Raw genomic sequence first — 12955 nt, forward strand, 5'->3', positions numbered from 1 at the left:
ACTCATTCAGAGAATTAAATGAGCACTGTATGCTTGGTACAAACTAAGTTCTCAAATGTGCTGTATATTGATTTGTTTATATGTATATATTTTTGGACATCGCATCTCAAAAATTGGGAACAGGCACCTATAGTGACTACACCTGACTGCTAAAAACTGTCCGTAGTCTGTTGTCCGTTTCCTGCCTGAGCCTCCCTTTTTCCTTCTCCCAGCACTGGGACTCTCCTCCTTCCTCCTTCCTTTCTGTTTCGGCCCTAACTTTGTGCTTCACCCTGGAACTCCCCTGCGGCGTGGCTCTCAGGAAGCAGTCCTGACAGAGGAAAAGGGGCGCTTCAGCAGAGGACTTCCTGTCTGGTTGTTGAGAGGCATTTGTGAATCGCAGTGGGCGCAGTATGAGCTCTGTTGTGTCTCTTCTCTTACATGGGGACGTTTTTTCTCATTTATGATCTTTGAGGTCTTTTCATAAGCAGTTATTTCTTGTCATGGTTACCTTTACACCAGTCAACCGCTCTAGATAATTGAGAATTGATTATAATTGCAGTTTTTTTACTTGTAGTTTGTAATGTAATGGGAAAACTTTGAATTCAGATTTTTTTATAGACGTAAAAATTAGAACTAAATCATTACTCACTGGTATTATTTTTACTTGACAGTTACTAGAAAAACAAAAGGATGCTTAGCTATGTTTTGAGGTCCAGGTAGGAAAAACTAGAAAACTCTTGTTTTTAGAGACCATGTACTGTATTTGTGGCATACCTGGCTAGCTCAGTGGGAGGGGCATGTGATGCTTGATCTCAGGGTTGTGAGTTTGAGCCCCTCTTTGGGTGTAAAGATTACTTAAATAAGTAAATATTTTAAAAAAACAAACCACAATGTACTGATGTAATTATGCCTTTTCTTTTTTTAACAGGTAGGCGAAAACCAAGAGTACATCGGCCTCGTTCTCCGATATTGGAAGAAAAAGACATCCCACCCCTTGAATTTCCCAAGTCCTCTGAGGATTTAATGGTGCCTAATGAGCATATAATGAATGTTATTGCTATCTATGAGGTACTGCGGAACTTTGGCACTGTTTTAAGGTTATCTCCTTTTCGCTTTGAGGACTTTTGTGCAGCTCTCGTGAGTCAAGAGCAGTGCACACTGATGGCGGAGATGCACGTTGTGCTTTTGAAAGCGGTTTTGCGTGAAGAAGACACTTCCAATACTACCTTTGGACCTGCTGATCTGAAAGATAGCGTTAATTCCACGCTGTATTTCATAGACGGGATGACGTGGCCTGAGGTGCTGCGGGTGTACTGTGAGAGTGATAAGGAGTACCATCATGTTCTTCCTTACCAAGAAGCAGAGGACTATCCCTATGGACCAGTGGAGAACAAAATCAAAGTTCTGCAGTTCTTAGTTGATCAGTTTCTTACCACAAATATTGCTCGTGAGGAATTGATGTCTGAGGGGGTGATCCAATATGATGACCATTGTCGGGTGTGTCACAAACTTGGGGATTTGCTTTGCTGTGAGACATGTTCGGCAGTATACCATTTGGAATGTGTGAAACCACCTCTTGAGGAGGTCCCGGAGGATGAGTGGCAGTGTGAAGTCTGTGTAGCACATAAGGTGCCTGGTGTGACTGACTGTGTTGCTGAAATCCAAAAAAACAAACCATATATTCGACATGAACCTATTGGATATGACAGGAGTCGGAGGAAATACTGGTTCTTAAACCGAAGACTCATAATGTAAGTAAATCTGGTCTTACTTTCTGTATGTATTTAGAATTAAGCCAGTTTCCTTCATGACTAATAAAACAGAGCTCTGCTGCTGATGTAACATAAACCTTTGTGATTTAATAATGAGTTACCTAGTTAAACAATTTCTAACTTGAAGGAATACGTACATTAAAAGTTTCTTAAATTGGGACACCTGGGTGGCTCAGTTGGTTAAGCTGCTGCCTTCGGCTGGGGTCTGATCCCAGGGTCCTGGGATCGAGTCCCACATCGGGCTCCTCGCTCAGCAGGAAGCCTGCTTCTCTCTCTGCCTCTGCCTGCCACTTTGCCTGCTTGTGCACTCTCTCTGTGTCTTTCTGACAAATAAATAAATAAAATCTTTAAAAAAAAAAAAAAGGTTTCTTAAATTGCAAAGAAAGAAAAATGTATGAAAAAAAGAAAAGTTACACACCAGTTATATTAATTTCCTGGGGTAGGAATTAGAAAATGACAAGGCAGATGCCACTGTAGGCCCTTCCCTGGTTATGTTCCCTACAGCTTACCCTGAAGTAATCTTCACCCTAATTTTGATGTTAGGATTTTTCTGATTCTCTTTAGCTTTGCTATGTCTATAGGTAAAATGGGCTAACAAGAATAAACCAGCTGTCCACAAAAGATCAGTTAGGTCCTTATTGGTTGTAGACTTCCGGTTGTAGGCTTCTGCTTTTCTGACAGTTTCCAAGAGGCTCTTCCAGGCAGGTCAGTGGGAAGGTCAGGAGGCAGTCTGGAAGAGCACAGCCTGTCCCTCAGTCAGATGTTGGGCAGGCTCCTAGTGTGGACTTGGGTTTGACATCTTGTAGAAATATCAGAGTTATTGGACTACTTTGTATTTTCAGCTTCTGAAATCTTCAAAGCCTTCTTTCAGCTCTCAGAATTAGGTCCAGTCAGAAAGTCTGTGGTGGGATGAAATGAAACATTAGAGCAGGGCATGGAGCAGAGAGCGGGAGCTTCATCAATACCTGGGCAGGCCAAGCCAGCTAGAGAGAAGAATCTTAGGTGGCTGAGCCTTTGATTATAAAAGTGGTACAGAGTAAGCAGAGATCCTCTGAGTTTTTCGCAGTTGTCTTCACGCAGTGTTGCTGTTGAGCAGTCTGAATCCGTTCATTGATTGTATGTGACTGGTTTGGGCTTAATCTGGAAGCTTATGGAATCTCCTCTTTGGTTGTAGTGTTTTATAGTTTTAGAGTGATATGGAGTTGTGTGAGTCTTTTCTCATCCACTGGTTGTTTTGTGAGTACTTTCTTTCTTTCTTTTTTTTTTTAAAGACTTACTTGACAGAGAAAGACACAGCTGGAGAGGGAACTCAAGCAGGGGCAGTGGGAGAGGGAGAAGCAGCATTCCTGCTGAACAGGGAGCCCGATGCGGGGCTTGATTCCCTGGCATCATACCTGAGCTGAAGGCAGACACTTAACCACTGAGCCACCCAGGTGCCCCTGGTGGGTACTTTCAATCTGGCAGTGGCAGTTGAGTCCTTCAGTTGAGAACTTCTCTTGAGGACTTCCTCCTCCCCTTCTCCCTGTTGTGTTTAGCTTGTGCCTTTATTTTATTGAACACTGGACTTCCTATTTTGGTATTCTGATTTTCTTATCTTTTTTCTCCAGTTTTCCTCTTCGTCTTTGTTCTTTGGGGTGAGAGAGAGAGAGAGAGAGAGAGTATGTGTGTGTATGTGTGTATGGGGGTGTTGGCTCAGTTTTTCTAGATTTCCTTATCTTAGTCTTCCAGCGCTATTATTTAGGTTGTTTTGTTTTTTTTCTATCATATTTTTATTTTCTAAGAGCTCTTTTGTTCTTAGAATCCTCTTCCTTTAAAAAAGTAATAAAATTCTGTTTTTGTTTCATAGATAGAATAGTTTTTTCTCTTTTCTGAGGATATTAATGATACTTTTGTGTGTATGAGTGTGTGTGTGTTTTTCCCCCCTCTGTGCATAGTCTCTCTTTCTTCTCAGTTGCTTCTTGCAGGGATTTGTTTTGGTCTCTTCCATCCTCAGATTATTAATTCATAATTTTCTAATCCTAATTAACAATGTGGGGTTATACAGCTGATTGGAGGCTCTGAGCAAGAAGGTAGGCCTTACCATTTTTGAGCTTAACCACTGGGTGATTTTATTTTATTGGGCATCACTGATGTCACTCACTGTTTTTAATCCTTCTTGAACTGGACAGATGGCCCAGAGAGGCCTTTCTGGCATCCTACTTGGAGCATGAGGATCTGACTGTCATAGCCCCTCAGTGTTTGATTTTCTCTACAGTTAGTACCTTTGTTCACACCTAAGCAGAGAACTGGTAAGGTCTGGTCCGAAGAAATTCAGTGTTCCCTTCTTTAGAGACTAAGCATGTAGTGGCTGAAGAGGATGGGTATAGAAGGTCTAGGGATCTGCTCATTAAGCAGCTTTCAAGCAGTTCTTTGCTGTAGATGCTCCTTTTTCCATTTTCAGTGTCTTTTGGGGACTGTGATTATTGGTTCTCAGTGTCACCCTTTTGGTTTGGGCTTGGGCTTTCTTGGCTCTGCTAACGGCAGTTATCACTCATTCATTTGCTTTCTCCTGCTTCCAAATTTTGTTTGTTGTCTCTGCTCTTTTCTCTATCCTTGTGCCTTTAATGTTTTAACAAATATTTCTTTAGCAGTTCTAAGAGGGTTTCAAGAGGGAAAAAAATGAGATGTTTGGATTTAGTCTATTACCTTAATTCAGAAACTGGTAAGAGAAAGAGTATATGAAGTTTTAAAACGTATATCTTGCATCTTTTTAAAAAAGATTTTATTATTTATTTATTTAACAGAGAGAGAGAGAGAGAGAAATATACCCATCTCAAGCAGTCAGAAAGGCAGACAGAGAGAGAGGGGGAAGAGGCTCTCTGCTCAGCAGAGAGCCTGATGCGGGGCTGGGTCCCAGGACCTGGGATCATGACCCAAGCAGAAGGCAGAGGCTTTAACCCACTGAGCCACCCAGGCGCCCCTATTTTGCATCTTTTAATTTGGAGTAATGATTTTTTAAAATTTGTATATATTTTTATCTCCCCCCCCCCCCACCTCCCACATACCTGGTCATGGTAGTTACTGTAGTTACTGTACCAGCTTTCTGACCTCTTGCTGTGGAGGTAGTAGCAGGGAAGCTTTTTGTTGACAAGGTCATTACCAGTGGTGAGATCACTGTAACCATGTTTTGGGTTGAAGTTTAATGTATATTTCATTTTAAGTGAAAAGTCAGTGACACTGCCCATTAGGGAGGCTAGTGCATGTCTTTTTCTATAGACATTCAGTAGTTAACTCTATCTCAAATGCCCTCTCAAAAGGCCCAGAGTCCTTGGAATCTCTTTGAACAAATTAGGAAGTAAGTGAAATGTATTCTGTAGTCCTGTTTTCCCTTTTTATACTTCCCTTCCCTATCCTGCCCTCCCTCTTCCTCTTGGATGTTCATTCTCCCTGCTTCTCACTTCCTGCTCTGCCCTGCCCTTTTGGGCCAGAGACATGAGAAAGGTTCTTTGTACCCAAAAAAAAAAAAAAAAAAATTTTTTTTAAGATTTTATTTATTTATTTGACAGAGAGAGAGAGAGAGAGAGCTCAAAAGCAGGAAGGCAAGAGAGAGAGAGGGGGAAGCAGGCTCCCTGCCAAGCAGAGAGCCCAGTGCGGGGCTCGATCCCAGGACCCTGAGATCATGACCTGAGCCGAAGGCAGAGGCTTAACCCACTGAGCCACCCAGATGCCGCAGCTTTGTTCAAATATTGATTGGCCTTGACATTTATAAGATTTATTACAAATAATCATAAGGTCTAGACCCAGGGTTTTAGGGACCCAAAGGTGGAACCAGTAGGTGCTGAACTAGTAGTGAATAGCCAGAAACATTTATTGAGTACTAATATGTGCCTCACAGTGTTCTAAGCATTATATTTATAGTTTTTTTTATTAATAATTGCAACAACCTAGTAATGTAGGTATTATTTTTGTCTGCATTTTATAGATGAAGAGACTAAAGCTTATAGAGGTTAAGTAACTTGCTCTAGGGCTTGCCCAAGACTCTGACTGTTAGTAAGTGGGACCTGGAATTTTTTCTCAGAACCTATTAGAATATTTTCGTTTAACTAATTGTATACTATTGTGTAGTTTTCAAGGCATCCTCTTGAGATGCCTGCAACTTACATTGTTTTAGTTGTTAAAATCAATGCTTACGACTGTGGTTGGGGGTGGGTGGAGATAATACAGTGACTTTTGCTGTACCTGGGCTGGGTATTTCTGAGACCTTTAAAAATTTGAGACAGGCATTTTTTGAAAATATAAGTGGCATTCCAAAGAAGTTCTGTTTCCTGATAAATCAGTATTAGTATTTAAAGCAACACTCAGGGGACGCCTGGGTGGCTCAGTGGGTTAAAGCCTCTGCCTTTGGCTCAGGTCATGATCCCGGGGTCATGGGATTGAGCCCCGAATTGGGCTCTCTGCTCGGCGGGGAGTCTGCTTCCTCTTCTCTCTCTGCCTGCCTCTCTGCCTGCTTGTGATTTCTGTCTGTCAAATAAATAAATAAAATCTAAAATAAATAAATAAATAAAACACTCAGGCAAGTAGGAGAGAAGATTCTTTAAATGTAGTTAAATGTGTGTGAGCCTTTATAATTACATGAGTCAAAGGACTTAGGTTATGTTTTAAGTACTTGTGGATGGATTTTTTTTTTTAAATGATTCTACTCATTTATTTGTCAGAGAGAACAAGAGAGTGAACATAAGCAGGGAAAACAGAAGGCAGAGGCAGAAGCAGGCTCCCTGCTGAGCAAGGAGCTCCTTGTTTGGGATCATGACCCGAGTCAGGCGTCCCGAGTGGATGGATTTTTTGTATATTATTGATGAGATGAAATAATCTGCTTTTCTAAATTGAACAGTAAACGCCTTTAAGTTCTATATTTGGCCGTGAAACTATTCACTTAATTTATTTTCTTTGGAAGCTTTACTCATTCCCTGAAATAGCCTTAAAATATATATATGTATATATATATTATATATATATATATGAAAATATAAAATATATACTATATATATATATATATATATATTTTTTTTTAATTAAACTCTGTGCCTAATATGGGCTTGAACTCATGATCCCAAGATCAAGAGTTAGGTGCTCTACCTACTGAGGCAGCCAGGTGCTCCTGAAATTGTCTTTCTTGATGCATAATAAAGTACACGAAATTTAGTGAAGATTTTAGGGAGATAAGGATTTCTTTTCTTCATGCTGTGATTTTTGACTATTCTTTTTATAAAGTTAAATACAAAACTTGAAATATCATTGTAAGTGGTAATTAATGTCAATAATCTTAGTAAATCAGAAAGATTTTACATCTTTTTTAAAAGTTAGATTAAAACAATTTCAGTTTGATGCCCTCTTGTGGTAGATTATATGTGGACTCCTGGTGAAACTTGAAGTCATGTAAATTTGTTCAGTTGACTGGATGGAGATTTGGTGTATCCTCTCTCTGGAAGCTTAAAATGATGAGTCAACAGACCTATTGCCCAAAGGGGGGCATATCCAAAATAAAGTGTGGAGTGTGAACAATATTTTTATAAGGATTGATTTATTTATTTGAGAGAGTGTAGAGCATGTTGTCCACATGCATGCATCGTGGGAGGGGCAGAGGGAAAGCGAGAGAGAAACTCCTGCAGACTCTGCTGAGCATGGAGCCCAGCTCAGGGCTTGATCTCCCAGCCCTGAGATCACAAGCTGAGCTGAAATCAAGAGTTGGACGCGGAACCAGCCACACTACCCACGTGCCCCAGTAGTGAACAGTTTTCAGTTGCAGTGCTATTAGTTTATACAAACTAAGTTTTTCTGCTACTGCTTTTATTTGTTTAATACTCAGTTAAAAATATGTTGTTTGTATAGGTTAGTGAAACGTATAATAAAAGAAAGGTTCTTACATGAATCTATCTAAGGAACCAAACGCTGAGCAATCAACTTAGAGATCGCTTTTAATCCAATATATATAAAAAGGCCAATCTTTCCTTTTTCTTTTTTTAAAGATTTTATTTATTTATTTATTGGAGAGGGAGAGCACAGAGAGAGAAGCAGATTCCCTGCTGAGCAGAGAGCCCGATGTAGGGCTCCATCCCAGGACTGAGATCATGGCCTGAGTTGAAGGCATGCATCCTATCCTTTGCTCTAAAATTGAGACAATTAGTAAAACAGGAATTGCTAGATTAGCACCTTTTCTTGTCACTCTTCATTCTGGATAACATTACCTTCAACACAACACTTAAAGCTGTTTTGAAGGGGGACACCTGGCTGGCTCAATCAAATCACATGTGACTCTTGATCTCAGGATCGTGGATTTGAGTCCCACATTGGGGGTAGAGATTATTTAAATAAGTAAATAAACTTAAAAACTTCCATTCTTTTTTTCATTTTTCAAATAGACTAAATTATACTCTTAAACTTATGCTGTTTTGCACCTGTACTTCCCCATTTTAGCTGTAAGCCACCTATTTACTTGCCCGCTTAGTTGCCATCAAACCTATATCTGTAAGCCTTCTGCCCATACCCAGTTCTGTATATTCCAAGTCTCCGGACATGTTCACAGAGCAGGCACCTCAAATACAACTTGTCCAAAACTGAACTCATCACTTCCACCCCTTACCTACCTTTCATCCACGGATCCCGTCATGGTAAATGGGAACACCATTGTAGCTGCTGTTCAAGCAAGAAACATGGGGATAGGCTTTTGTCCAGTATTGTTTGTTACACCTTTTCATTACCTCTTTTTTTTTTTTTTTTTTTAATTTTAAAGATTTACTTATTTACTAGAGAGAGTGAGAGAGCCCAAGTAGGGGGAGCTGCAGTGGGAGAGGGAGATGCAGGCCTCCTGCTGAGCAGGGAGCCTGACTAGGAGCTCCATCCCAGGACACCGATATCATGACCTGGGCCGAAGGCCGATGCTTAACCTACTGAGCCACCAGGGCATCCCCTCTTTTCATTGCCTCTTAAGTATTGAATCTGATTTTCTCCATTCTCAACAATCCTTGCTCTAATACAAGCCAGCATGATCTTGGTTAGACTACTTCAGTAGCCTCCAAACTGGTCTATATGTAACTCCCCATTCCCCAGTCTAGTCTCTTTTTCATAGCTGGATGATTTTTTTAAAAAATTGTTTTTATTTTTTTAAGATTTTATTTATCTATGAGAGAGAGAGCGAGAGTGTGCTCAAGCATGAGCAGGGTAGGGGAGTTGAAAAGGAGAAGCAGACGACCCACTGAGAGCAGAGCCCGTTGCGGGCCTTGGTCCCACGACCCTGGGATCCTGACTTGAGCTGAAAGCAGATGCTTAACTGCCTGAGCCACCCAGGAGCCTCTGGGTGATTTTTTAAAGGAGCAATTTTGATCAGTTTTTTTTTTTCCCTAAAGTTGAAAAACCTTTTAGTTACTTCCATTTGCTCTTAACAGGAAGTTCAGGTCCCTGATTCTGTATGTACATTTAATTCGCTTGCTTTCCACCACTCAAAACACAATAAGTAAAAACCAAACTAAAACATTCAAAACCTTTTTTGGCTCACTTATCCTTCACATTCTGGCCTATGTATGCCATTTCTTAGGGCTTTCTCTCTCTGAACCTCTTTCACTCTCGCACCCTAAAAGACTTCTCCTTTTTTGGGGCGCCTGGGTAGCTCAGTGCGTTAAGGCCTCTGCCTTCGGCTCAGGTCATGGTCTCAGGGTCCTGGGATGGAGCCCCACATCTGGCTCTCTGCTCAGCGGGGAGCCTGCTTCCTCCTCTCTCTCTCTCTGCCTGCCTCTCTGACTACTTGTAATCTCTGTCTATCAAATAAATAAAATAAAATCTTAAAAAAGAAAAAAGAAATCTTAAGACTTCTCCTTTTTTAAGAAAACAAAAACACACCCGTCCCACTTGTAATTATTATTATTATTTTTAAGAGTTTATTTTGTGCGAGAGTGAGAGAGAGTGCACGCGGGGAGGGGGGAGAGGGTAGGGAGAGAGACGGGGGAGGGGCAGAGGGAGAAGTAGACTGACTCCCTGCTGAGCAGGGAGCCTGATGTGTGGTCCATCCTGGGACCCTGGCATCAGGACCTGAGGCAAGGCAGACACTTAACCAACTGAGCCACCCAGGTGCCCTGTAATTATTTGTTTTAAGGTAGATTATCACATACTTCATAAGTTGAAAATAATAGCAACTCTGTGTATTGCATCTGTAAGTGTCAGTGCCGCCACGGTTTTAAGTGCTTTAAGTATTCGGATTTACTTAATCCTCACAACAGCATTTTGATATATGTAGTGTAACCCCATTATTCAGATGGAGAAGCTGAGGCATAGAGAGGTTAAGTAATTTATTCAGCACCACACAATTAGCAGTAAGCCCCAGAGTCAGGATTCAGTCCCAGGGATTCTGGCTCCAGAATGTAGTTCTAACCCACTCGGGCTGCCCGACCTGGCTGTTGCTTTCATTGCTAAATCAATACCTGCATTAGTTTCTTGTGGCTGCAGTAACAAAGGACCACGGACAATGTGGTAGAAACTTATTCTCTACAGTTGTGGAGGCTAGAAGTCTAAAATCAAGGCATCAGTGGGGCCATGTTCCTTCTGGAAGTTCTAGGAAAGAATCCACTCTTGTCTTTCCAGCTTCTAGTGGCCCAACTGTTTCTCGGCTTCTTAGCAGCAGAATTCCAGTCTCTGCCTACCTCTGTCTCTTTGAGGCGGTCTGAGCCTTTTCTTTCCGGTACCTCCAGATTCCTCCAGCCTCTTCCCATCACCCGGTTCTACAGCCACTTTCACATTCTTAGGTACTTGTTAGAACAGCACTCCCATTTCCCTGACGCTCAAATCTGAGTTTCCTAGGGCTGCCGTAACAAACTACCATAAATGGAGTCACTTAAAAAACAACAGGAGTTTGTTCACAGTTTTGAAGGCCAGAAGTTTAAAACCTCAGTGTCAGCAGGATTGGTTCTTTCTGGAGACTTTCAGGGAGACTGTTCCAAGCTCTGTGGTTGCTGGCTATCCTTGACATTTCTTGGCTTGTAGACAGATGGGTCACATGACTCTCTGCCTGCATCTTCACGTCACCTTTCCTGTGTGTTTCTCTGTGTCCTTTCTTCCACTTACAAGGATACCTGATTTCTTTTTCTTTTTAAAGGATTTTCTTTTTTAAAAAGATTTAATTTACTTATTTGAGAGAGAGAGCATATGTGCAGACTCACGGAGCAGGAGAAGGAGAAGCAGATTCCCCACCAAGCAGAGAGCCCAACGTGGGGCTTGATCCCAGGACCCTGAGACCATGACTGGAGCTGAAGACAGAGGCTTAACTGACTGAGCCACCCAGGCACTCCAGGATTTATTTATTTTTCTTTTATTTTTTATTTATTTATTTGAGAGAGAGAGGGGGGGGGAGGGGTACCGGGAGAGGGAGAGATAATCCCAAGCAGACTCCTTGTTGAGTACAGAGCCCCACGTGGGCCTCTATCTCATGACCCTGAGATCATGATGTGAGCCAAAATTAAGAGTTGAATGCCTAACTGACTGAGCCACCCAGTTGTTCCCTCTGTTTTTGTTTTTTGTTTTGTTTTGTATTTTTAAGGATTTATTTTAGAGAGAGTGTGTATGCCCAAGAAGGGATAAGGGCAGAGGGAGAGGGAGAGAGAGAATCTCATGCAGACTCAGCGGTGTTTGATCTCATGACCCTGATCATGACCCAAGCCGAAATCAAGTCCAGTGCTTAATTGGCTGAACCACCTAGGCTTCCCAAAGATACCAGATTTCATTTTAAGATCTTTAGCTAGTTACATTTGCAAAGACCCTTTTTCCAAATAAGGTCACATTCTGAGGTTTAGGTGGACATGAATTTTGGATCTATGGTTTGTGGGTTTTTTTTTTTTTTTTTTTAATGAAACTTGAAACTTACTATTAGTCATTAACTTCCTACTTATCTTGCATGAGTAAAAGCCAAACAAACGTTAAAATGGAGACCTTTAATATTTATGTTTGCTGTTAATTATATTTTTGGCAAACGTTTTCATTCCAACCTGTCTTCTTGTGCCATCTGTGAGTTCCTTTGAGCTGGTTAGTGTCTTTCTGAAAGCCAGGCTAGTTTGGGTGTACAGAAGGAACATGGTAGGCACTGTAGGAACAGAGCTTCTGCAGAAACCACATTCTAACCCCAAACCAAATATATATACAAATCAATGTATATTTGTATAAGAAAGCTTTTGTCACTTTTATGATTAGAACAAATAATTTTGATTACATAAGCTATGTTAATGTGCCTAAGTCCATAAAGATTGGGACAGCTTTTCATGGGGTACCTGACTGGCTCAATCATTAGAGCATGAGACTCTTGATCTCACGGTCACGAGTTTGAACCCCATGTTGGGCACAGATGTTACTTTAAAAAAAAGAAAAGAAAAGAAAAACAGCTTTTCTTTGAAAACATTAGCAGTTGTTGGTCACTCTGTTTTGTTACTTTATGCTTTTAACAAATTTATCCTTCTACAGCTTTAAGAAGAAAAAAATTGTCATCCGGCTCTCTGCTCAGCGGGGAGCCTGCTTCCAACTCTCTCTCTGCCTGCCTCTCTGCCTGCTTTTGATCTCTGTCAAATAAATAAATAAATAAAAATCTTAAAAAAAAAAAAAGTCAATGTTGTATATGACCGTCGAACAGAATCAGAAATAGTTTTCAGGTGCCACACTTACAGAGGGACATTGAGGTGAAGAATATCAGATTTGTGAAGACTGGAAAATGTGCTATAAGAAATGATTAAAGTATTTGAGCATGTTTGGCCTGAAAAGAGAGAGTAAAATTGTAGATGTTGTGAACAATTTGAAGGATTGTGTGTGGAGGAGGTGTTAAGTTTATTTCACATAACTCCAGCAGGCAGAATCAGGACTAATTGATAGAAACACTAGGTTTGTGTTATCTCATTAAAAGGAAGAACTTTCCAGGGTGCCTGGGCAGCTCAGTAGGTTAAGGGTCTGACTCTTGATCTCATCTCAGGTCTTGACCTCAGGGTTAGAAGTTCACACCCCATGACCTTAAAAAAAAAAAAAAAAGGGAGGAGCTTTCTGCTATATGAAGTAGTGAGTTCTCTTTTAAGATGAATATTAAGGTTAAAATTGAAATTAAGGGGAGCCTGAGTGGCTCATTTGGTTGGGCATCTGACTTTGGCTTAGGTCATGGTTCCCTGCTGGGCAGGGTATCTGCTTTTCCCTTTGCTTCACCG

At 41.1% G+C, this 12955-nt stretch overlaps 1 protein-coding gene across 11 annotated transcripts in view; it reads left to right on the forward strand.

The window, feature by feature from the left end:
- The window catches only part of BPTF (bromodomain PHD finger transcription factor), a 159081-nt gene that overhangs the window by 44001 nt on the left and 102125 nt on the right, over window positions 1-12955 (forward strand). For all 11 annotated transcript variants that reach the window (XM_059379970.1, XM_059379973.1, XM_059379971.1 and 8 more), the window contains exon 2: window positions 911-1733. In XM_059379970.1, the coding sequence (XP_059235953.1) occupies window positions 911-1733 (823 nt within the window). The remainder of the gene's footprint in view (window positions 1-910; window positions 1734-12955) is intronic.

This window comes from Mustela nigripes, chromosome 16 (assembly GCF_022355385.1).
Source record: "Mustela nigripes isolate SB6536 chromosome 16, MUSNIG.SB6536, whole genome shotgun sequence".
Taxonomy (NCBI): domain Eukaryota; kingdom Metazoa; phylum Chordata; class Mammalia; order Carnivora; family Mustelidae; genus Mustela; species Mustela nigripes.